At 33.6% G+C, this 24,658-nt stretch overlaps 1 protein-coding gene across 1 annotated transcript in view; it reads right to left on the bottom strand.

The window, feature by feature from the left end:
* LOC120350238 (cytoplasmic protein NCK1-like) overlaps positions 1–23,678 on the bottom strand; it is a 32,809-nt gene extending 9,131 nt beyond the window's left edge. The window contains exons 1-5 of the mRNA XM_039422815.1: positions 23,667–23,678; positions 15,120–15,352; positions 13,326–13,580; positions 10,674–10,956; positions 2,474–2,686 (exon numbers count right to left, since the gene is read on the bottom strand). Coding sequence (XP_039278749.1) covers positions 2,474–2,686; positions 10,674–10,956; positions 13,326–13,580; positions 15,120–15,352; positions 23,667–23,678 — 996 coding nt within the window. The remainder of the gene's footprint in view (positions 1–2,473; positions 2,687–10,673; positions 10,957–13,325; positions 13,581–15,119; positions 15,353–23,666) is intronic.
* Positions 23,679–24,658: the final 980 nt, after the last annotated feature.

Below are 24,658 nucleotides of genomic sequence, written 5' to 3'. Positions count from 1 at the left end.
GGGGTTTTGGGGGTGAAGCCGCCCTCTGGTGTGTCAGCAAATTTCAGATTCGAATTCAGCGCCCCAAAATACATATAGAACCGTCAAGAAAAATTCTTTCGGGGCTGTTTCCTGAAAAACGACCATTTGACTGGACTATAAGTTAAATACGCGTGTTCGTGGCTGTATGCAGTTTATATGGCTTAGGTCTGTACGCGGCTTAAGGCGGCTACACACTGGTGTCGTGGACATGATGCCTACGACAAATCTCATGTCCGAGGCATTTCGCATATGAAACCAACCTGTGTTGGTGTAAAATCAGAGCTTACTCACTGCCTGCGACAGACATGGCATCCTTACATTGAGAGGATATGTAATAAGATATCATCTGGGGTATTTGTCCTGCGGCAGCTTGCTAGGCTGAATGATAAAAACTACTGTTAACTGCTTACCATGGACTTATACTATCTCATATTAGGTATGCTATTTTAGTATGGGGTAATTCATCTCAACAAAATATGGACAGAGTGTTTAAGATTCAAAAGAAGGCACTCAGATGTATAGAGAAAGTGAATAGGTTAGACTCTTGTAGGCCTTTATTTAAAAAGCTTGGTCTATTAACTGTGCCATCTTTGTATGTATATGAAGTTGTAATGCATGTGAAAACGAGTGGTGTGATCCAGAATTCAGATGTTCATGAGTATAATACGCGAAACAGAGCAGATTATCATATAATGGGTCACAATAGTAGGTTATTTGAACAAAAACCATATTATATTGGTAGGAAATTTTATAACAAGCTACCTCAAATCTTGAAAAGTAATGATGATTTGAAGATTTTCAAAAAACAAATGAAAAAATATTTAGTTGATAGAGCTTTTTATAGTGTACAAGAATTCCTTTCAAACCTGAACTAGGTTGAACTACTTAGTGTTAGAATTATTATGTAATAACATGACTTGTCTTATACTCCATGAATGGAGTCTTTAGGACGTAATCTATGTTCGAGGCATCGCCTGTGTATCGGACAGGTGTCGCACGGAACCGGTTAGTGGGTTCCATGCGACTATAGTTTCTTAAAACTAGAAAACGTTATTATTATACGAGGATCATTCAATAAGTAACGAGACATATTAGTAATTTCCAAAAACGGTTAAATTGATACATATGAAACTTTCAGGACATGAAGTTGTCAACCTTGCGATGACATCTAATTAGTAGTTCTATCGTATATTGTAAACATAATCGCCAAATGGCTCAGTTAAAAATGGCGAGTCCGCTTGAGAATTGCACCATGGAAGAACAACGTGCCATGATCAGATTTGACTGTCGTTTTGACTCTGGATTATAATGGTGGATCCACGTTCCATCACACGTTACAATTCTTTTGAAAAAAAACATTCTCCTTCAGTTACTTACCGATTTTTCAACTGTTGACTGATTTCGAGCCGGGTTTCTTTGTGAGCGTCCGTGAGTTGTCTATGCACCCATCTTGAACAAGTTTTGTTGTACTGCAGCTTGTTGTTATGGACAGTTCCAACATTTGCGTTTACTTTTACTTATAAATTCAACAGTGATACGCCTATTGTCCCGAATTAACGAATAAATTCGAGATTCGAGAGAGGAAGTCCCAACTTTGATTGGTCGTCCACTGCGTTGATTATCACGAACTTTTGTACGACCACTTTCAAACTGTTCTACCAATATTTGTAAACGTTTGAACGATTCAAACAATGGTCACCGTACACTTTTAACATTCTATTGTGGATTTCACTACCTTTCTCACCTTCTGCGATTAAAATAATCTGATCATAGCACGTTGTTATTCCATGGTGCAATACTCAAGCGGACTCGCTATTGTTAACAGAGTCAATTTGGGATTGTATGCAAAATACGATAGAACAACTGATCAGATGTCATCGCAAGGTGGCCAACTTTATGTCCTGAAAGTTTCATATGGATCAATTCACCCGTTTTTGAAAATAAGTAAATTGTCTCGTTACTTATTGAATGACCCTCGTATTAATACATTCTCTGTGTAGACTAAGGAAATTATTAAATTATCTGTTGTATTTTTTTCTATTGAATATTTTTCCCAATATTTCCCACTGTTTTCATTGTAATTCGTCGAACTTTCAGCAGTTTAGTGAAATATTAATTTTCTCAATTTTTTGTATTATATTTGATTTTTTATTATTTATTCTGAAAGGTATTTTAATTCATTCAATATAGCCTGAAGTTGTTAATCTTGTTACATAGGTATTTCTAAACACGTTGTTTCAATTGATAAATAATAGATTATCTTAACTAGAACATCTTATCAATAATGAATATTAAGCTATCTGTTCAGAAGATCAAATTCGCTTCCTCAGCTAAAAAATATCTCATTTTCACACTTTGTTCTTGGATATGTGACAAAACCGGAAATACTAATCAAGAAAAACATGCAGCACAAAACTTATATTATAGAGTATTGATAAGATTGAAAACTTACATTGGTTTCACTATCGCGTATCAAGAAATCTCCATCGTGACCTTGCTGGTTTAGGATGTTGTCACAGTGTGCCCTTGTGATTTCGCCGTAGTACCACGGCTTGCCCATGAGGTGCGGACGTTCCGGAGTTGCGCCTTTCCTTTCTAACGAGTCGTTTCGCTCGGCTCCACCCACTCGTTCCCGGAGAGGCTGTGTCAGATATGCACTCAATTCCTTTAATAAGTCATCATAACAAACCAAATTAATACCTATACCGGTATTTTAAAATACACTACAAAAATAACAAAACAATAAAATAATAAATTACATTAAAAGATGAAGGAAGAATTTACACAAAAATTAATACTAGGACTGGTATTGCAGGGTGTCCACTGGATCAGGCTCAGAAAATTCCCGTACAATTCCCGTATATTTCACGTTTTTCCCGGTTTTCCGCGCAGGTTAAAACACATGTTTAATATGTAAAAAATATAGTTTGGGGGGGGGTTACTCAGAACTTACACAGTAACTTACTATGAGGTTACTTAGAAGAGGGGTTAATTTGGAAAATAACGAAACTCCCTAACTTACCCTATACCCTTTAAAACATTATAGTCCAGTCACTACCGGTATATACATTGGTGTTTGCATTATATATTGTAGTTCTGATTTTCAATATATTGTTTGGATACATTAGAGAAGTCTAGAGTCTAGAATAAATTTTTTATGCAACATTTCCAATATCTTCCAATTGCCACAATTTAAATGAACGATTCAAAATCCCTCTGGAGACGCCCAAAGGGATTTTGAATTATACAATTGAATTGTGGCAATCAGAAGATATTGTTGATTGAAAACCGAAATTCATAAAAATTGATTATTTTGTTGAAATTTTACTCGTTTTTGTAACTCAGAACACATTACTTATAGAAAGCTCCAAGTGATTTCATTTTATTCAGAATTTTATAATCTGAAAAAGGCAAGAGCAAATTTAACTGTCCGACGACTGGATTTGGCGGAAACAAGCTGAAAACTAGAAAATGAACCGAAAATACGAGGTGTTTGCGCCATTCTGTATCTAGCATAAGGAAATTTTGCATGCAAAAATTGGTTCTGGACTTCTCTCATTTGAACAATATATTGAAAAATCAGAGCTACAATATTATATTGGAAGCACACCCCCTTTTTACTTTCCTTGCCCTATTACCATAGGTAAGGAGAGTATTGCTTTCCGAAAAAAATTAAGGTACCCCAATTTCTAAATTTCTATACGTTTCAAGGTCCCCTGAGTCCGAAAAAGTGGTTTTTGGGTATGGGTCTGTAGTATGTGTGTGTGTGTGTGGTGTGTGTGTGTGTGTGTGTGTGTGTGTGTGTGTGTGTATGAGTGTATGTGCGTCTGTGTACACGATATCTCATCTCCGAATCAACGGAATGACTTGAAATTTGGAACTTAAGGTCCTTTCACTATAAGGATCCGACACGAACAATTTCGATCAAATGCAATTCAGGATGGCGGCTAAAATGGCGAAAATGTTGTCAAAAACAGGGTTTTTCGTGATTTTCTCGGAAACGGCTCCAACGATTTTGATCAAATTCATACCTAAAATGGTCATCGATAAGCTCTATCAACTGTCATAAGTCCCATATCTGTAAAAATTTCAGGAGCTCCACCCCATCAATGAAGATAGATTACCAATTATCAGGCTTCAGATACAATTGAAACAAAAAAAATCAAGTGGAGTAGATTGAGCATGAAAATCTCTACCATTAATGTTCAGTAACATTTTCACCTAAAATTGAAAATAAGCTTTAAATTCGAGAAAATGTGATTATTCAATTGCAAATTATTGTTGATTCTATTAAATCATTCACTATGAAGAGATAGCAGACCTCATGTGTGTCTCCAGCGTTATTGCCCTGTCACCAGCTGGCTCAAATCTTTGAATAGTAGACTTGAGATGCGCGGGAACACTAGCGTCAGGTGACCAATTTTCATAACGGCAAGGAAAGTTGTGTGAGTGCGCCACACCAGATTTTTCATGTCTATATTGACTGGACTAATATTGAAAAGAACATTTTAGGTTCTGAAAAACATGTGTGTAATTTGATTTACTATCAATAATTTTAACATCAATAATACCTACACCAGATACGGAACTATAGCTCAAACCAAAGACCTCAAACCTTATCTCTTTAAGGTCTTTGGCTCAAACGGATATAAAGGTATTTCCACATAAATGCCGAACCGAACCTCGAACAGCCATCGTACAATCCGCCCTGCAGCGAACATTAGCCATAAATGTTAATAATTTTAAAACTCAGCTGTTTTATATTTAATTTTATTCAATCATATGTGTATGAGTAATTATGTTTATTTAATTATATTTTCAATGATATGTCATGTTATAAAGAGTTTGTAATATGTTTTGAATATTCTAATTGGCAATAAATTAAATTGAAATTGAAACAACCACCGCGCAGTTCTCCGTACCGTTCGTCGTCCCACTAGCCGCTCTTTTAACCGTACTTCACGCCGTTCGCCGAATGCTGAACTTTTCAGCTAATCAGAGCCCTGCTTTGATCAAAATTCGCCGTGCAGCTTGTGGTCCAATTTTGGCTATCCATCACAAGTGGAAAACATATGAATACTTTCGCGAATATTTATTAATACAGTACAGGCCTCTTCTCATAATCTATATTTTGAAAAATTCATTGTTATGAATAATACATACATTTATAGGAATCTATGAATAATGTTTAATGCAAATAAAATAATTTCTGAAAAATTTATGATTGGATAAATTTCATTATTAAAATATTGTTGACCAAGAGCTCAGTATCATGACAATTATTTCCTTTCAAAATTTTGTTATTTTTAAACTAATAATTAATTTCACCAACTAACCAATAAGTTGACTGGAATAGATTCTGTAATTTCAATATCCTATTTATTTTAATAAATACTATAGCATATACTAACTCACAAAAAGTGACACCTTTATAAATATTTTCCACTTGCCATCGATTTTTGTTGGTAAGAACATTGATCATTGTTATTTCACGAAAAAGTGGGTAGAGTTGAATAATTACCCCCAAAAGGTGTATGGTTTGGTCTATGTTTTGGCAACACAAAAAACGTACCTACTTAGGTGGATAGGACCTTTTCAGGCTCACCGATCTATACTATAATAAAGTGAAGAGCTGGCTTATATTAGTACAGAGTAGGAAAATTATGTTGGCGCTTTCAGGGCTTATAACTCTCCAGCAATGCAATGCTAAAATTAATATTGTCGCTCATTGTAGGTTTGTGGAGTATCAATTCTGGAGTATCAATTTAATGTTGTATTGTTTCACTATTTGAAGTTTTTCACTCATTGTTATAGCAGCTTTAATGCAGGGGGTTGAAATTTCAATTCAAACAAGTAGTGATCAATTGATAATGAAATTTGAAGGGTCTGTCTGGAACATAATAAGTGATTGGAACATTATTATGTCTTGAAATTATTTCAGATATCATTGTCACTACGGAAACTGATGATTCGAAGCCGAAATAAGTAAAATAAATCAACAGTACAGATGTTTCATTATTAAAATTGGAAAAGATTCACCACTTGACAGCATTTTATTGTTTGAATTCGCTGCACGGCGCGCTGCGCAGCGAAGTGCACGGTTCGCTGCGCTGTTCGAGGTTCGGTTTGACATGAGTGGACATACCTTAATAATGAATATCGAAAGAAACCTCCTCCTCCTGATAGAATCTATCAATACACGGCACCGATAAAACGCCGTATCGATAAACTATATTTATAGAACGCCACATCGATACACCAACCTGCATCATCCATCACTAATACACCACTCATCCACTGGCTAAATTTTAACTCTGTCCTTAATTAATAATTAGCTAGTTGACGGAAGTGTCAAAAAATTCCCGTATCTCGACAAAATTCCCGTACATTTCCCGCCCAAATGAAATTCACTTACAATTCCCGGATTTCCCGGTTTTCCCGCCGCGTGGACACCCTGTAATTGTAAAAGACACTAAAAAATAACAAAACAAAATTATAATGAATCAAATTGAAAGATGAAGGAAAAGTTTACACTAAAATTAATAGTAAAATTGAAATTTACCACACTACAGAATAACAAGATAAAATAATAATACTACATAATAATAAACTACTGAATAAGAAAATTTTACACAAAAATCTATATCTGTATCGGTATGGTAATAATCGCTATAAAAAATAACTAAAATAGAAATAATATCGAGTTGAATGAAAAGAGAAAGAGTTTTACACAGAGTACTGATTTGTCATGCAATTTCAAATAGTTGAAAGAGTGTTGTGTCGTTTTATTTAAATAAAACAAGGAGATAAGCATTATTGTAGATAATATTAATATTTCTCATACTACCCAATTCAACTTTTCACGTCATCGACTGCCATTAGTTTATGAAGAAACGCCTGAAAGATACTTTGATAAGTTCAAAAAATTGATACTAATATTTTAGCTGAATATTTATGAAGATACAGCCAAGGCTGCTTTAACAAATTCATGTTTTGTCTGAAATGAAGTATTGATTTGTGCAGACTTAATGTGAACTTTAACGATAATCAGAATCCATTTACTGCCGATTTCATGAATTTGCTTGCTTGTTATGATATGCATACCATGATTGTCATTACTAGGCCTAATAATAATAGTGACTCCGGCACTTGCATTGACAATGTCATCACATCAATTCACCCCTCCAGATGGAATGCAGCAGTCTTACCGCAGACCGCCTCTGACCATCACGCAGTGACTGCTTCAATTAATCTAGACACAGTCTTGAAACGTGAACAAAGCTCACAACAAATTACTATGAGAGTTATTAATTATGAAGGCGTTGGTCAGTTTAATGATCTCATGCAATCCATTGATTGGCGAAATGTGTATAACTGTGATAATCCTAATGATAAGTTTTCTTTATTTTGTTATATGTTTTTGTTGCATGTTAACTGTTTATTTCCTGTGAAAACAATTAAGCCTAATAAACAGCGCTCCCCTTGTGAAGATTGGTACACTGATGAACTCACTGCTATGAAGGAAACCTGTTTATATTTTTATGAGTTAATAAAAAAATGTAATATAGATATATACAAGGAAATTTATAAGAATATGAAGTGTCTGTACAATAAGAAAGTGAAACAAGCAAAATTGAAATTCCATAATAATCTAGTCATTAATGCATGTAATAAGCCCAAAATAATGTGGAAGATAATCAAAGAGAACCTATCATTGAATAGTAAATCTGCTTCACGCCAAAAAAATGTAGACCTGAGTTCTGAAAACTTCAACGTGTATTATGTTGACAGCATAAATGAGGTTCTGGCTGCAATACCAAATAGCTTAAATACTGTCTCCCACTATTTAAATAAAGTAAAAAAAGGAGGTCCATCTTTCTCATTCCACCATGTAGCCGTGGAAGAAGTGTTCCTCGCATTGAACTCTCTAGTAATAGTAGCTGTTTGGATATTTTTCATTTGAATTCCTTCATATGTAAAGCTAGCAGTCAGCATATTTGTGAAGTTCTTTGTCATATCTTTAATCATTGTATTGACTCAATTACCTTTCCTGATATGCTTAAGCTGTCTAAAGTTGTGCCGATTTTTAAAAAAGGTGACCTCAACCTATGTAGCAACTATAGGCCAATATCTATAGTACCAATTTTTTCCAAAGTTTTTGAATTTCTAATAGCTCAGCAGATGGTCGATTTCATTGAGAAAAATAACTTGCTATCTTGCAGGCAATTTGGCTTCAGGAAAACCACACTACATGCCAGGCAGTTATCTGGCGGGTGTCTTTCATCCAGGAAATATTAAATGGTATGGAAGGTAAAAATTCTGTGGACGCAAGACTATTTGATATGTCAAGAGCGTTTGACACTGTCTCTCATGACATTCTACTTTCTAAACTGGAAAGTTTTGGTTTTAATTGTAGATCTTTAGCACTTATAAAGTCATATTTAATGGACAGATTTCAGGCAGTGTATTTTAATGGAGACGTGTCTGGTTACAAGCTTGGTATTAATGGAGTGCCTCAAGGCTCAATTCTAGGACCATTACTGTTTATTATCTACATGAATGATCTGCCAGGCAATATTGAGGATGAGAGCACAACTTGTTATATTCATGCAGATGATGTGTGCCTGAATATCGTGACCGATCTCAACAGAAGAGAAACCTTATTAAATGAAAAATTAGAACTAATGTCTGATTGGTGTAATGCTAATAAACTTGCTCTGAATTTGAACAAAACGAAAACTTATCTGTATCCTATAATAACTTGAATTCAGGGCATTCTGTCAAATTTCTAGGCATCAATATACAGAATAATATGAAATGAAAGTGTCATATTGACTGCACTATCCCCAAGGTTACAAGAGGTGTTTTTATGTTGAGAAGATTGAAGGAAATAGTGTCTCAAAAAAATTTAGTAAATGTCTACTATAGTTATGTGTATTCACATCTTTTGTATGGAGCTATATTATGGGCCAATAGTAGTGATTCCCATTCACTTTTTGTTTTGCAAAAAAAAAACAATTAGAACCATGTGTAATGTTCCTTCCCTTACGCACTGTAAACCGCTATTTGTTAGATTGAAAATTATGTGTTTGCCATGTATTTTTATTTTTCAATGTTTATTATTTGCAAAGACTAACTTGCTCTCATTCTCTAGTCATTTTGATGTTCATTCGCACAACACAAGAAATAGATTGAACCTTAGAAACGAATATTGTCGGTATAAATCTAGTCATTAGTTTTAGGGCTTGTGCAATTAGGTTTTATAATCAGTTACCGTTACATATAAGAGGCTTACTAGTGAGTGAATATAAACTTAAAATTGAGGATTTTCTAATAAGAAACTGTTTTTATAACAATGATGAATATTTTGCCTTCAATATGGAGAATTTTTAAGACGTTGATGTGATGATTTCTTGTTGTTTCTATGTTGTATGATTATATATGTAATGATTTATGTAATTTTCTCATGACCTGGCCTATACAAATTGTAATTTGTCTTTGGCAATAAATGGATTTTGATTTTGATTTGCACCGCTCATGAGCACGAAATACATTGTAATCAATTACTACATGGTAAATACATGTAGTAATCCTACTCCGGAACACTAATCAGTGGATTACCATGAATTCTCTCCACTCTCCACTAAGAGGGTTGAAAGTAAGAGAGGGCCGATTGCGCTCGGCTCCACTCTTCTAGGTCAAAATAAAGGCAGTGATTCTATTCTATCCTTGTAGACTATCCAAGCAACGGTAGGATATATGTGGTACGGCCTATATATAAACTAAAAAGAATTTAATATAGTCTATTATCAAGTGATTGGAAAATAAATAAAATGTCATTTTTTGTGACATGTTGTGAGTAAACAATTTTAAAAAGGGTACTCAGATTTCTATTTTTAATTATATTCAAGAATAGCCCTAACGAAAAAAACAACTGATTTCAGTAAATGCACTGTCGAAACATAAACAATATTTTATTTTTGACTCTTTGCACTAATATTATTACCATAGAAGTACTAGAAGATTATAATATTGAAAACTACTATTGAAATCAATCAAATCAAATTAAAGCTGAAAAATAAAATCAATCAAATCGTAATTAAAGTCAATGCAAACCTTGGTTTGGAGCACTAAGCTTTATGACCTTGTTATTCTCAACTTACGAGAATGGGGGCCTACTGTTACCGTATTTCTGTCGATTCTATTAGAATTACGCCTGCTCTCTATTTTGCTCTTTCTCACACACAATTAAATCAAACAAGAACTGAAGGCATAATATTTCATTCTATTCACTCTGGCCGCGCTGTTCTCTATAAGATTAATGCTGCAATAAAGCTTTGATTGCAATTTTGCAAAGCTGGCCACTAAAGACAAGAAATGTCGTAAAAACATGATGAACATGTGTGCATACTCATGGTGTCATACATTGTTCAGTCATCACAGCGAAAGGCTTCCAACAAAAAGTTTTGAGGTTGGGCTTTTGTAGGATTTTGATTTGTTGTTGTTTATTTTTTCTTTACCACTCTTCTTTTGTATCATTATAATTTGTAATTTTCCAGTAGTTTATTTTATTGTTATTAGTTGTGTATTTGTAGATTTTGCAGTAAGGTTTGCACAGACTATAGTTCAAAACTCAATAGCAGTAAGCTGACCTGTAGGTAATTTCTAGGCACAAGACCAATCTGGCCGTGAGAGTTGCGTGCTTTGTACCACTCGGGGTCGGCGGGCGGTCGGTCGAGGATCTCGAGCCGGTCTCCCTTCTCAAAGGACAACTCTTGGTCGTTGGTCGATGTGAACGAGTAGAGCGCCACCACTATGTCCAACACGTTCTCGGCCATTGCGTATGTGTGCAGTGTGTCGTCCAGTTCGCCCTCCTCCTGTGTGTAGTTGCTCGGGAACCAGCCAGCCTGTGTTCCACTCTGCCCTCTCCACCAACTAACAACAAACAATATTCGTTCAACAACTGACCTTCTTTCTATCAACAATGAATGACGCATTACGATTGTGCTCATCAGAGAACAAGCATTGTTATCCTTGAAAAGGACAGAGTTGAAATTGTTAGCGATCTAATTATTAACTTGTTTATTTGATTGTTTTCATTGTAATCCTTGAAAAGAACCAAGTTGAAATTGTTAGGTAGCTATTTATAAACTAGTTTTCAAGTCTATAAAAAGAGATCTGACAGAACTTCTTGAAATTTGCAATAAATCATTTCACCAGTATTTCAAAGTGAATAATTTTTCACTTGAAGTCCCTATTAAAAAATTAACTAAATACTATGTCTTAATATATTCAATGCGAGAAATCAGCGTTTATTCGCAAAAATTTGTTGTTTGAATTCCAAGAGACTAGATCGATTTTGAACGCCGTATTTCGTAGATAGCTTTTTCAATTACCCTATTGAGTTTCTGTACATCGTAAACAAGATTTCAAATTTTCCTTTTTCAAATTTATTGATCATGATGGACTACTTTATTGGAGACGATTTGACAGATAGCTTCTGAACCATGCCAACGCTGTACCTCGAATTCCAATACAGTTTAATTTATTCAATAATGTTTTCCTGTCAACAGAATCAAAGGCTTTGGTAAAGGAATAGAAACATCATCCTTTGATTTTCATCCATTCCTTCATTTATAGTTAAAGCTCTGCAAATGTCAAATGGAGCATCAGATATATTTTTGTTTTTTCTGAAGCCATACTAACAGTCACATAAAATATTCCTATTAAGATAGAACATAATAAGCTCTTTCACTATTTTCGAGTAAACGCTCAGTAATGAGATAATTGTTTTTGTCAGAAGGGTCAACAGACTTGAAGAGGGGGAAAACCTTGGCCATCTTTAGGAACTCAGGGAACACACCAGACTATAAACTTGGATTAATTAAATGGATTAGTGGCTTGATCAGAATTCCAAACTTATCTTTCAGGAACTTTGCAGAGACACTATCAATCTTGCACTGGAGCTGATCCACCTCTGAGACTACCTATGACATGCATAATTTCAGCTTCAGTTACAGCTTGAGACACGAAATTATTTTGATTCAAATGTTGACTATCATCAATTTATTAAAAGAGGCCCTCTTGAATCTATATCATCAGCCAAAACTTGGCCAACTGATGCAAAAAACATTGAATTCGTCTGCTACATTCTTGTAAATCGTTGTTGTAGCATACTGAATACCTGGTAGAAATTTCTTAATGACAAAAGAATCCCTACATGTATTTTCCCCGCCAATTCTCCTATCACTCCCTATGACGTGTTTATTTTAGTTGTGGGGTCAGGTGTTCCAAGTAATTTACTTAAATTGTACAATAATATTGAATGTCTAGGGATCATTTAGAAAGTGTAAAAAATAATATATATATATATATTATATATATATATATATATATATTATATATATATATATAAAATAGTAGAAAAATACAATAGAAAATATATTAAATAGTATATTAATAGGGAGTTAGCGGTAATAATAATATAAGTCTAATAATATATACATACAGTTTTGGTGAAAATTTTAAAAACAGCTTAAATTTCCTTTACAATGATAATTAGCCAGTTGATTTCATTGGGGATCCTATCCGATAAGAAAAAACTTTCTGTAGATCCAAAATTTTAGTCCGCCATCTTGAATCCAACCTTATTAAATATAAATAGGGCGGTGGTCATGTGATAAATTATTTCGATACTGAATTTCAAGAGAAAATGAATGGCGAAAACCGCACATCAATATCTCAAACCATTTCAAAGTTATTCACATTTGAAGATATTAATAAATCATGCAAAGATGAAATGAATGAGTAGCCTACATATGAAATCTGACAGATCAACTTTTCTGTTCAAAGTGTTGAATATGTGAGTAGATGTTACTGTAAGTGTTAACTAACACTTAAGAGAGTGAAGTTTGATTATTCTTTTTTTTAGATTTTCTATGTACAAATTTATTTCATTTTTCTTTGATTTATTGTTATTTTAAAATGTGAATAACTTCGAAACTGTTTGAGATATCGATCTGCGGTTTTTGCCATTCATTTTCTCTTGCAATTCTGTTTCGAAATCGTGTATCATATGACTACTCTCACATTTAAAAAAATGAATTTGGATTAAAAATGGCGGTTCCAAGATGGCGGACGAAAATTTTGAAGCGACAAAAAAGTAGATTTTTTCAATCGAATGGGAGGATCCCCAATGAAACATACAGTCAAATTATCCTTGCAAAAGAAATATCAAGCTGTTTCCATAATTTTCACCAACTCTGTATATCAATGAATGAAAGTGAAAATACAGTCTTTGTTACCCATCATTGCTCTTCTCGAGAATGAGAATGCGCGTGCCCTTGATGAGCGAGAGTTCGTCGGGCTGCTGGGCCTGGTAGTTGTACTTGACGAGGGCGGTGCCGATGGCCTCGGATGGGTCAGCGGGCAGGCGGCGGGCCACGGTCGGCGACTCCATGGCGCCGCGACACGGCGAGCTGCTCGACGACGAAGGCAGTGTCTTCGAACCGCCTCCGCCCCCGCCCACGCCTCCGCCCTTCTTCACCTTCTTCTTTATGCTGAAAAATTTACTTCAATCACAAATATTGTGCGCACATCAGTCAATAACACACACAATACACAACAATACAGAACATTCGCGTCACACGCATAACAGAAACTGAATGAAAGACAAGGGAGCCAAAACAACAATTGACATGTTTTGATTCTATTTAAAAACTTCCCAAAGACTCTATTATTATTACTCTTATTACTCATATTAGAGTATAGGAGTTGTCAATAGATTACAGTGGAACCTCGATATAGTATATCTCAAGGGACCGTTCAAGAAGTGTTCTGTTACAAGGTTTGTCCTTTAGCGAGGTCCAGGTTATAATTTGATTAACATTGGTGTTGCTATTCTTGTCTAAGGCTGGCCACTAACGGTAGGGGACATGCATGATAAACATACATGTACATGCATGCACACATACATGTTCATCATGCATGTTTTGTCATCGGCAAGAGGCTTTAACATGAAATAAACAACCAATAACAATAAATAATAGACCAATGGGAAATTACAAATTATAATGATAGAAAATAATTTAACTTCAAATAGAGCAACAAAGAAAAAATTAACAACAAAGAATCGGAGATACAAAATATTCTGAAATGAAATATTCTAAAAAAAGGATAGTCAACAAAATTTTGGATTGCAATAGGAATAGACTATCAATTATTTTGTGAGGGATCTTTCTTAGTGAAGTAGGTCATGATTCATAAAATACTTCTTTTATCAATTATTAATTTTGATCAAATTTGATAGGTTTTATTTTAATACCAGTCTACGATCCAACAGAATGACGATAAAAATGTAATGACATAAAATCAACTACGTCAATAGCAAAATCAACTACGAATAAATCATTATTGACACTGCAGCAAACATTCCCTTATCAATCATACATTTATTTTCATCTGTTGACAATCACAAACCATAATATACAATAATACAATTGGGAGAGAACAACAGGCATAGCCCAAAACTCTCTCTCCCGAATTTCGATGAAAAATGTTTCAAAAAAGGAATAATGTTATTTTTCTACTTTTCAAAGTCTCAGTCCAGTTTCAAAAACAAACGACATAAATCATATGAAAAGGCTGCTTTTTTGGAAGCAGCTAGGATTGTTATTCATAAAAATTTAATTTTGGTAGATTTGTTGCAATCTCAGCGATAAGAATTTTTTAAAATAATTTTGGAGAATTATCTAGAAGGCCTTAGATGGGATTTTTATTGAACATACATAAGGTATGCAAGAATGATTGAAATACTTACTTACTCTTTGGCGCTACAGCTCATTCAGAGCCTTGTCCTCCTTCAAAATGATTGAAATACTTGTTGAAATACTTGTTGAAATAACTGACAAATTCAAGATAGGTTGTACTTTTGCTGGTGGTAATTTTCATTTTCATTGAATATTCATTTTTATTGTATTTTATGTTGTGTGTGTGAGAATTAAAATAAATTTTCTTTAATTTTGAGTTCAATCAATGAATGCTTCATCGCTCTAGTCAAGTAGTTTGAACTAAACCTGAAAGAATGATAATAAAATTACCTGTCAAATAGTGAAGGTTTTTCCTTTTTGACATAGTTACTCGGCACATAGCCTGCCTGGTTGCGGGCGTTCTGCACACGCCACCAATGCTTCGAGTCATCCAGCAGCAGATAGCGCTCGTTCTTGCGCAAGTCCAGCTCCTGCGCACCCTGAGCTGCATAGTCGTATTTCGCCACAACGTAGCACACATCGTCTTGGCTAGTCTTGCCTGCCGCCAACACAACACAACAATACTATCGTCAACCACTAGATTACAATCAATCAATCAATCATTTTATTCAATTTAACACAGAATACACAAAAGAAATCAATATACAAGAATCTGGTGTGGCGCACTCACACAACTTTCCTTGCCGTTATGAGAATTGATCACCTGACGCTAGTGTACACGCGCATCTCAAGTCTACTATTCAAAGATATGAGCCAGCTGGTAACAGGGCAATAACGCTGGAGACACACGAGGTCTGCTATCTCTTCATAGTGAATCATTTAATAGAATCAACAGTTGCCAACAGTTTGCAATAATTGGATAATCACATTTTCTCCAATTTCGAGCTTATTTTCAGTTTTAGGTGAAAATGTTACTGAACATTAATTGTAGAGATTTTTATGCTCAATCTTTTCCTTCCGAATTTTTTTGTTTAAATTGTATCAGAAGCCTGATAATTGGGAATCTAAAATCAAACTTTGCATAGATGAGGCGGAGCTCCTGAATTTTTTGCAGATATAAGACTTGAGGCAGTTGATAGAGCTTATCAATGACTATTTTAGGTATAAAATTGATTGGAGCCGTTTTCGAGAAAATCGCGAAAAACCCTGTTTTTGACAACATTTTTGCCATTTTAGCCGCCTCTTGAATTGCATTTGATCGAAATTGTTCGTGTCGGATCCTTATAGTGTAAGCACCTTAAGTTTCAAATCGTTCCGTTAATTGGGAGATGAGATATCGTGTACACAGTCGCACATACACTCACACACACACACACACACACACACACACATACAGACTAATACCCAAAAACCACTTTTTTGGACTCATGGGACCTTGAAACGTATAGAAATTGGAGTACCTTAATTTTTTTTCGGAAAGCAATACTTTCCTTACCTATGGTAATAGGGCAAGGAAAGTAATGAAACTTATAGAAAATATTAAATTAGGGTACCTTAATTTTTTTTGGAAAGCAATACTTTCCTTACCTATGGTAATAGGGCAAGGAAAGTAAAAACAATACAATCAAAATACGAATTTCTAATAAAAATAAAAAAAACCGGCTTCTGGTGAGTGCTGAGAAGAAAGGAAGGAGGAAAAATACGTAGCTAACTATAGTTTTCCATGTAATAGGCTGGAAGAGGGTATAAAAGTAAGGAATGAAGGGTGATGAGGAGTGAAAAAGGGAAGAATGGGAGATTGATTGATTGTGTACTTTATTTATGTAGATTACAATATATACTGGCTTATACACTTATACAATAGCTTACAATACAGCAAAGTTTTAGATGAATTTACATAACATAAACTAAGAAAATAATTATTGAACTGTACAAGATAATATTGTAATGCATCTACATAAACTGGCAGGCTTTGGACATATCAATGTCCATTCTTTGGATTCCATTTATACGACTAAAGATTTGTTCACAAATAAAAATTTTGTAGAAGTTTTAATATATATGAAAATTTAAGAACAAATCATATGATTAATAAAGTGATGTAATTATGTAATCAAATAAAATAGAATTATTGAAATGGAGTAGACTAATGGTGGATCAGGGTGGTAATCAATATTCAGCAATATACAGCAGTAATGCAGTGGATATTCTAAACGATGTTTTCTCAAAGTTAGGATGAATCTCGCTCGGCTCTCGATGGACCTGATAGTAACGGGAAGTGCATTCCATGCACGACAGGCACTAACAAGAAAGAATTTTGTGAAAATAGTAGTTCGATGATTGGGTAACCTTCAAGTACTTTCTCCGGTTCTAGTATGTGAAGCATCTATCCTCCTACCTTCAGAGACAAATTTGAAATCATTTTAAAAATAGTTCGGATTACCGTATTTCAAGATATCTCTAACAAGCTTGACTATTCGAAAAATCCTTTGATCTGGAAGCTTAAATGTTGAACTAGCAATGTGGGCTGGGGTGATATGATCATGGCGTTGAAGAGAGTAGACGAAACGTAGACAATAATTTTGGCAACGCTGTAGTTTATCATTCAGAGTGTCTTGCATATCGTTGAGAACAGAATTACAATACATTAAATGTGGGAAGATAAGAGATTGAACCAATAATAATTCAATGTTTCTAGCGAGGATATCGTGCATTTTCTTCAATGGGTGCATGGCTGAGAATACCTTTTTACAAGTTTTGTTCACTTGTTCTGACCAGTCAAGAGTATTATTCATAATAATGCCTAAATTTTTAACTGAGCTACAGTAAGGAATGTCATTACCATCTACACTAATTTTGTGAATCGATTCAAGGTCAATATTGTTTATAAGACGAGAATATCAAATTATAATGGGTTGTGTTTTGATGGGATTAAGCTTGAGGCCATTTTTCTTTGTCCATTCAAATATCGAATTGATATCTTGATTCATAATTCCATCTGTTTCATCTATTTTTGTTATGGGACAGCTTAAATAAATTTGAAGGTCATCTGCATAAGTATGGAAACTGGAGAATTTGATAATGGAAGAAAGGTCATTAGCATACAAAGTGAAGAGGAGGGGGCCTAAAATTGAACCTTGTGGTACTCCATGCAAAACGTTTTTCCAAGTTGACTTGTTGTCACCGACAGATACACATTGTTTCCTACATAACAGATAGGATTTGAAACAAACTAACGAGTTGTGACTGAAACCAAGAATAGCAAACTTATTCAAAGGGGCTGTATGATCAACAGTATCAAATGCTTTAGAAAAATCAAATAGGGTGAGGATGGTGCATTTTCTTTGGTCCATAGCTAACCTTATATCATCAGTGACACGAAGCAGAGCTGTCTCAGTTGAATGGAATTTCCTAAAGCCTGATTGAAAGTTATGAAGCTTTCTATTGTTGTCTAAAAATTGTACAACTTGAGCATGAATAAGTCTTTCCAGCACTTTGGACAATGCAGGTAGAATACTGATAGGTCTGAAATCATCAGGTGATAGGTCTGAAATGATGCAGCTTTATTCAGAGGGCAAACCAGAGAGGAAGATAGGAAACGAGAGAAAAAAGATGAGCAAATTTTGTAAGCAAGTCCGATTCTAAAAAAAAACATAGCTAAAGAAATAGCATTGCATTCAATAGTTTGAGCATAAATCTTGAGCCTCATACGTCGATATGAAAGAAAAAGTTACTGTGGGTATAGTTTTATATATCTAGTTCAGTTTTTCCACTAATATTTTTTTCTTTTATTGATTTAATGATACACAATTATTTGTTTTTATAATTTAGTGGAGGATCAACAGGCACAACCCAAAACTGTCCCTTCCACGAATTTTGATTCAATAGAATTGTCCATCTTAGAGTCTGTGAGAAAGTGGTCCGGAACAAGGAGACAGAGAATCTCACATTATTTCAACTGGGAAAACTCTACAATATTATCACAGAAAAGACTAGATGAACCAATGAATAGCATCGAAAATATATGTTTAATACAATAGCATACAACAAAACGATAAGAACATAAGATGTCCTCTAAATTCCTTAAAGTAAAATTGATAAATTGACATATCCAGTATTATCTGGATATGAAAAAAGATCGCGGTTGAGATACACTACTTTTCTTATCAATAGTCTAGAATAATTGTGATTGAAGCTCAAACAGTAAAATCTGCAAATTACATTGATGATTATTTTAACGTTATAATATCGTAATCACTTGTGGCAGGTTACAAAGTTCAGTGCGACAGTCGCTTTTGTTTTTCATGACAATTCCATGCATCCTAAGGGTGGCTACTCTAACGACAGGACAAGTGTGTGTTGAACATGGTGTTTATGAGTAACTAGTTGATCTGAAGAATGATTTAGATGAAAGATTGATTGAATCCATCATACATGAAATTGGATAGGCTTGTGGTCGCATACATTGTTGTAGCATCACTCAATCGTTCCAATTTCCATCGGACTCTTTCCGTGCGGTTGACTATAAGGGCCACCCTTACATAGCAGTACTGACCATCCGACAAATGGAATAATTTCATAAAATACATTTAATATTAAAGATGAACGCACTGATAGTCGGTCGGGCTCTGTAACCTGTCCAATGAAAAGTTTGGCTGCTGGACTTAAATCAGTAACTCTGTTCAAATCAAAAATATCCTTTTACTACAAAAATTCGTGAATTCAAGTTTTTCAGTGAATAAGGCACTCATTATACAATAACTTCCTTGGAAGTTATTGAACATATTGTTCTGGTGGTCTTGAATAATGGAAACATGTTAGGGCGCATGCCTAGTGTGAACATGCAAAGGGCTATGACGTCAGCAAGCCAGTGCACTATATTTAACAAAAACTGAGTCAACTATTCACCAGGGACCTAATCATAATTGTGTTGAAGAACAGTAAACAACACTAATTTGGGATTAGCATGGAAGTGTTTCAACTTTCAATGTGATCATTATAAAATATATGGGTGTGTTACTATAATAGATAAATTCAATCAGATACTATTGAATCTACAGAGGTTAAATCTACAGACAGTACAAAACATTTAAATTGACATAATTGAATTGAAACACAATGAATTTCCAAAGCGAAAAAACCATAAATTGATAAAATGGATCAATTATGAATGAGTAATTGCTATGAGTAAAAATTTACATACAACGTGATGAATAGAATATTGCAAATGGGAATGGAATTAATGGAGTGAATCGTTTAGTAACATAAAACAGTATTATTCACAATAAACAACATTATAATTGACAGAATTGAATTTCAAGAAATGAAATAAAACATTAAGGACAAAAATCCATGGTTAATATGGGTGTTAAACATGGTGTTTATGAGTAACTAGTTGATCTGAAGAATGATTTAGATGAAAGATTGATTGAATCCATCATACATGAAATTGGATAGGCTTGTGATTATGGAAGCAATAACATGTAAATTCCATCTAAAAATAAAAAAGTTTCTTCAATAACAAATAATTACGTTTAATCGAAAACCATGAACTATTTTACAGTAAATTGTAAAACTATGCAGTATCTACGTTTGTTTTAAAATTCTCAATAAGAGTAAAATCGCAACATGAAAAGAAAATAGAAATTTACAAAAAACACAGCTGAACAATAACGTCAACATTTAAAAATGTTATAAAAAATTATAAAATTTCATAAATTAAGTAAATTGGATAAAAACTCCCATCAAGTAGACTACACTACTATACGAAGATTTTTATAGTGTAAAACGAAGGGTGCATACAAACTGATACGCAACGAAAAAGCGCATTACTCTTGTCATCAGTTGATATGCTATGCTTATTATAACTGTTTCTGTACACTTACTGTAAACTTAGTAAACTTACTGTTTCTGTACAAATACACCTGATAAAAAGACGTGGATAAAAGAAACTTCTGTTCAAGTCGTGGTGCTTAAGGGTGTAATCACAATGAATGCGTAAATGTGCAAGTGCACGTCAGATCATACATGAGCCCAAATACAAAATAATTTGAAAAGTGCAATTGAAACACGTTGTGACTTGCGTGTAGCTGCTCACACTGAACGCAAACAGCAAGGGCAAGCGTTTTGTGTGAGTGCACCTATTGCTCTTTCCAGGTTTCATTTCTCATCTGCACGTCTTGTCATACATAATCAAGCTTGCACTGACACATAAAATATATGCATTCAATGTGAACACACCATAAGTCTGTACGCAGCTTTATACGCCTGAATTCCAATCTACCACCGCGCTTAACTAATTCAATTGAACAATTCAGTTTAATTGAAAATTGCACACATCTAAAATGCCAAAAGATACAGCTGATATTTTTTGGATTTCACAGAGATATATTATATAATACAATGGTCGCGGAGAGATCCCAATTCCCAAGCCGACAGTAATAATTCTTATTTGAGGAAGTGCATCATTTGAGTTCATTGACACAGTAGCTTACGATCTAGCATTACAGTAGTCGAAGCGTTTTTTACACTACTTCAATAACTTGAAAACTTGAATAGGTGTAAAATTCAACTAATTGAACAATATTGTTATAATAGTCATACTGTTAAGGTAGATACTAAAAGCGAAATAAATAGCCAATTCCAAGTGTATAGAGAAAATGATTTGTATCACGATAAGCAGTGGTTGAAATATTATGGGCGAATATTTATTTTTTATACACGTAGAATAGAGAATCACAGGTTGATTGTGAATAGTAGACTCTAAAATATTGAAATTAGGACATTTTAGGAGCATTAGGAACGCTCAAATGCAATGATCAACATGATTTTAATAGCACAATAATTGAAAGAATTTGAAGTACAGATTTTATAATATTGTCAAATTGAAAAGTTCTGATGTCAATATTTCAAGTCCACTTTTATAACAGCATTTCACGTTTAAGGTTAAAAAAATAAATTTTCCCAACACTTTTTCGCATTATTCTAGCCAGTTTTAATTATAATAATTCATAACAAACTAGTCTTATTAACAAATTAAATTTAGCTCCAATCAACCTATATTTAATAAGAATATACAATAAATGAAATACAGTAATCCTTTCTATAATTTATAGTTCAACTGGAAATCAAACTATTGCTACCACTTGAGCTGCATTTATATTTCATCAAAATCGCATTCAAATTATTCTTTAAAAAAAAGAGAATGCTAAATGTTAATAGATTTGTCTTGAAATATTGAATCTGTTAAACTGAATACGATTCAGACCAATAAAGAACGAAGCTTGTCATACAAATTACAGAAACTGGGAAAATTCCATTCAAGTCAGATAATCAAGCAAAACGGGAAAGAAATTAAAAGACCTACTATACTAAGTTAGTAATCTTTATATAAAATAACTTTATAAGTTACTATTTTCTACACAACATAAAAAATTAAGATGATACTTTCAAACAAACTCCCATTTTATTATGTTAGGATATAGGCTAGACAAAATGATCAATATCAGTATACTGACTGCAAGACGATTATTATCTATCTATATGAGGTTATATAAATGTTTCTATTTCTCAATTTCTCTGTTGATTTCTATTCATAGTTATCCAAAATATGATTCAGTTTTCTATAGACACATACAATAGCAAGAGCCTTTTCAAGAGGTTGATCATATCACTACATAGCATTTTTGTTTGAAATTTAAATTCCTTTGAGAGGAAAGAAATAACCTATGTCAAGAGTCAAATAATATACAAATGTAAATTACAAGAGACAGAAGTTCCAAAAAATCTGGAGATTAATAAGGCGCAAATGTACCATGACCGTTTATTTTAAACACGTTGAAAAATATGAATTTAACATTATAATTTTCTGGTTTTCTCTCTTACACAATCTCTTCTTATGACATCAAAAATATATTATACCGGTAACAGGATTATTAATGAGTTGAACAATAATTGTTATTGAGTTACTAAAAAGCCTTTCACTCTGTCATTTGACTGATCATTGATCAAATAATTCACGTTTTAACAACAATGGTACTTTCAGGGAACTCTGGGAATGAATATAATATGTTTGATATAGTTGACGGTCGATTGTTATTGAACCGAAAGGCCAGTTTTTGAAGCCTTCGAAAAAGTCTCTGCTTTCTACTTAGCATAAAATTTATTTTACTTTTTAAATGTTATGGCAGTCTGATTTCAAAGATAGAATATTCAATACAATAATTTAAAATTATTTATAAAATTTACAATTAATCTTTTTTGTGATGTATATTTTCAGTGCTAATCAATAACTTATCCCTTTTTGATTTTTTCCTAAACACGAGTGAAGGTTCTTATAAAAAATAAACCAGAAAGGGTTCTAGTTAATTATTAAAAACATATATTATAAATCCTAATATTCCTGTCAACGAGCGATTATTGAAAAAAAGGCGATTCGAGCACCCACCACATCGACCAACAGATTCAATTGATCGAGGCTTTACTGTAAAAAATAACATAAATTGAAAAATCCCATATCTTTGATTTAATAATGATGGAAGCTAGCGGAGAGAAAGCTAGTCACATTTCAAAAATGCTAAAATCAATTATGATAGTCTGGCCAAGTGAGCTTGAGAATTTACTTCTATCGTTCTTCTCATTGACTGGCCTTGGATTCAATTACCTTTATTTGGCATTTTCACAGAGCTTCAACTACTAACTTCTTCTTATTCGTTCAGAACAAGACTAAACACAGGAAGCCGTATGAGAAAAAACTGATGTAAATAGGCTACCCATTGATTTGACAAGAGAAAGTGGATTTTCAATTAATTAATTTGATAGATTTTATAACTGAAGTCTTATATTCCATTTATAAAAGCGAAATTGCTTAATACTCTACTTTAAAAATCTACTAATGCTAAAAATATGTTCAAATTTGGCAGGTATCTCAAGTTTTACCTTAGGAGGCATAATAAGAACGGATTTGAGGAAATTTCTAAAGATACGCCCAAAATCGGCATTTTTCCAGAGTTTTCTCAGATTTTCCAGAAAAAAATGACAGAAAACGTTACCATTTGGTACAAAGGTTTGGTACGTTAACATTTGGGTCTAGAAATGTTGTGTAAAGAGAACTGTCAAATTAAACTGAAAATATTTATTTTGCTTTTGGAGTAAGTTTTTCCAGCGTTTTCTTGAACGACTGAAAGTTTCAACTTGACAGGTTCAGTGTAGGTAATGGTTGTGCTGATCTATAGAGTTTCTGGAGAATCCGTTTTTAATGCATTGAAAACATCCTTCCAGATTCTACAAATAGATTACGACCTTTATATTAGATATGAATGTCTGTGAGTTTTCTAGATATTTCAATATCGAATTTCAATGAGCTAGAATTAATTACAATAATTCTCATAATATCTGAATCATGTCTCTACGTGGGAAATGATATTTTTCTCAATCTGATTAAAATGGACGGATATTTTTGCAATCCTCTACTTCATAGATTTAGTTTAATATTATTTGATAGGAGGAAGCACCCTTTAATAAAAATGATTGAGGACATAATATTTTCATTTAAAAAAGTTAAAATAAAAAATATGGATGATATTGGCACCCAATATTTTTTTTGTACTATAGTGAATTGTTTTCAAAAAATGCAAGTAACTACTCCCATTTTCTTCAATATAACTATACTTTTACTACACTTATGTATACTTTTTGGCCCATTTTTTCAATATTCAAGTTGAATGAAATTTGAATTTTGATGTTCAATAGTTGGAAATCTATTTTTTTTGCTGACTACAATTATTATTGATTTAAATACAAACAGACATAGCCTCTATCACTGAAGGGAATAATTATATTTGAACAAAATAACGTTCTATTTTTTATATTGCTCTGATTGCTGCTCTAATAAACATCATGGTAGATTTGTAGGTTTTTGGATCGATAAT

The sequence above is a fragment of the Nilaparvata lugens genome, chromosome 3, assembly GCF_014356525.2.
Source record: "Nilaparvata lugens isolate BPH chromosome 3, ASM1435652v1, whole genome shotgun sequence".
Classification (NCBI taxonomy): domain Eukaryota; kingdom Metazoa; phylum Arthropoda; class Insecta; order Hemiptera; family Delphacidae; genus Nilaparvata; species Nilaparvata lugens.
Note: the sequence above shows the minus strand (reverse complement) of the source record. Positions and strands in the feature narration are given on the sequence as shown.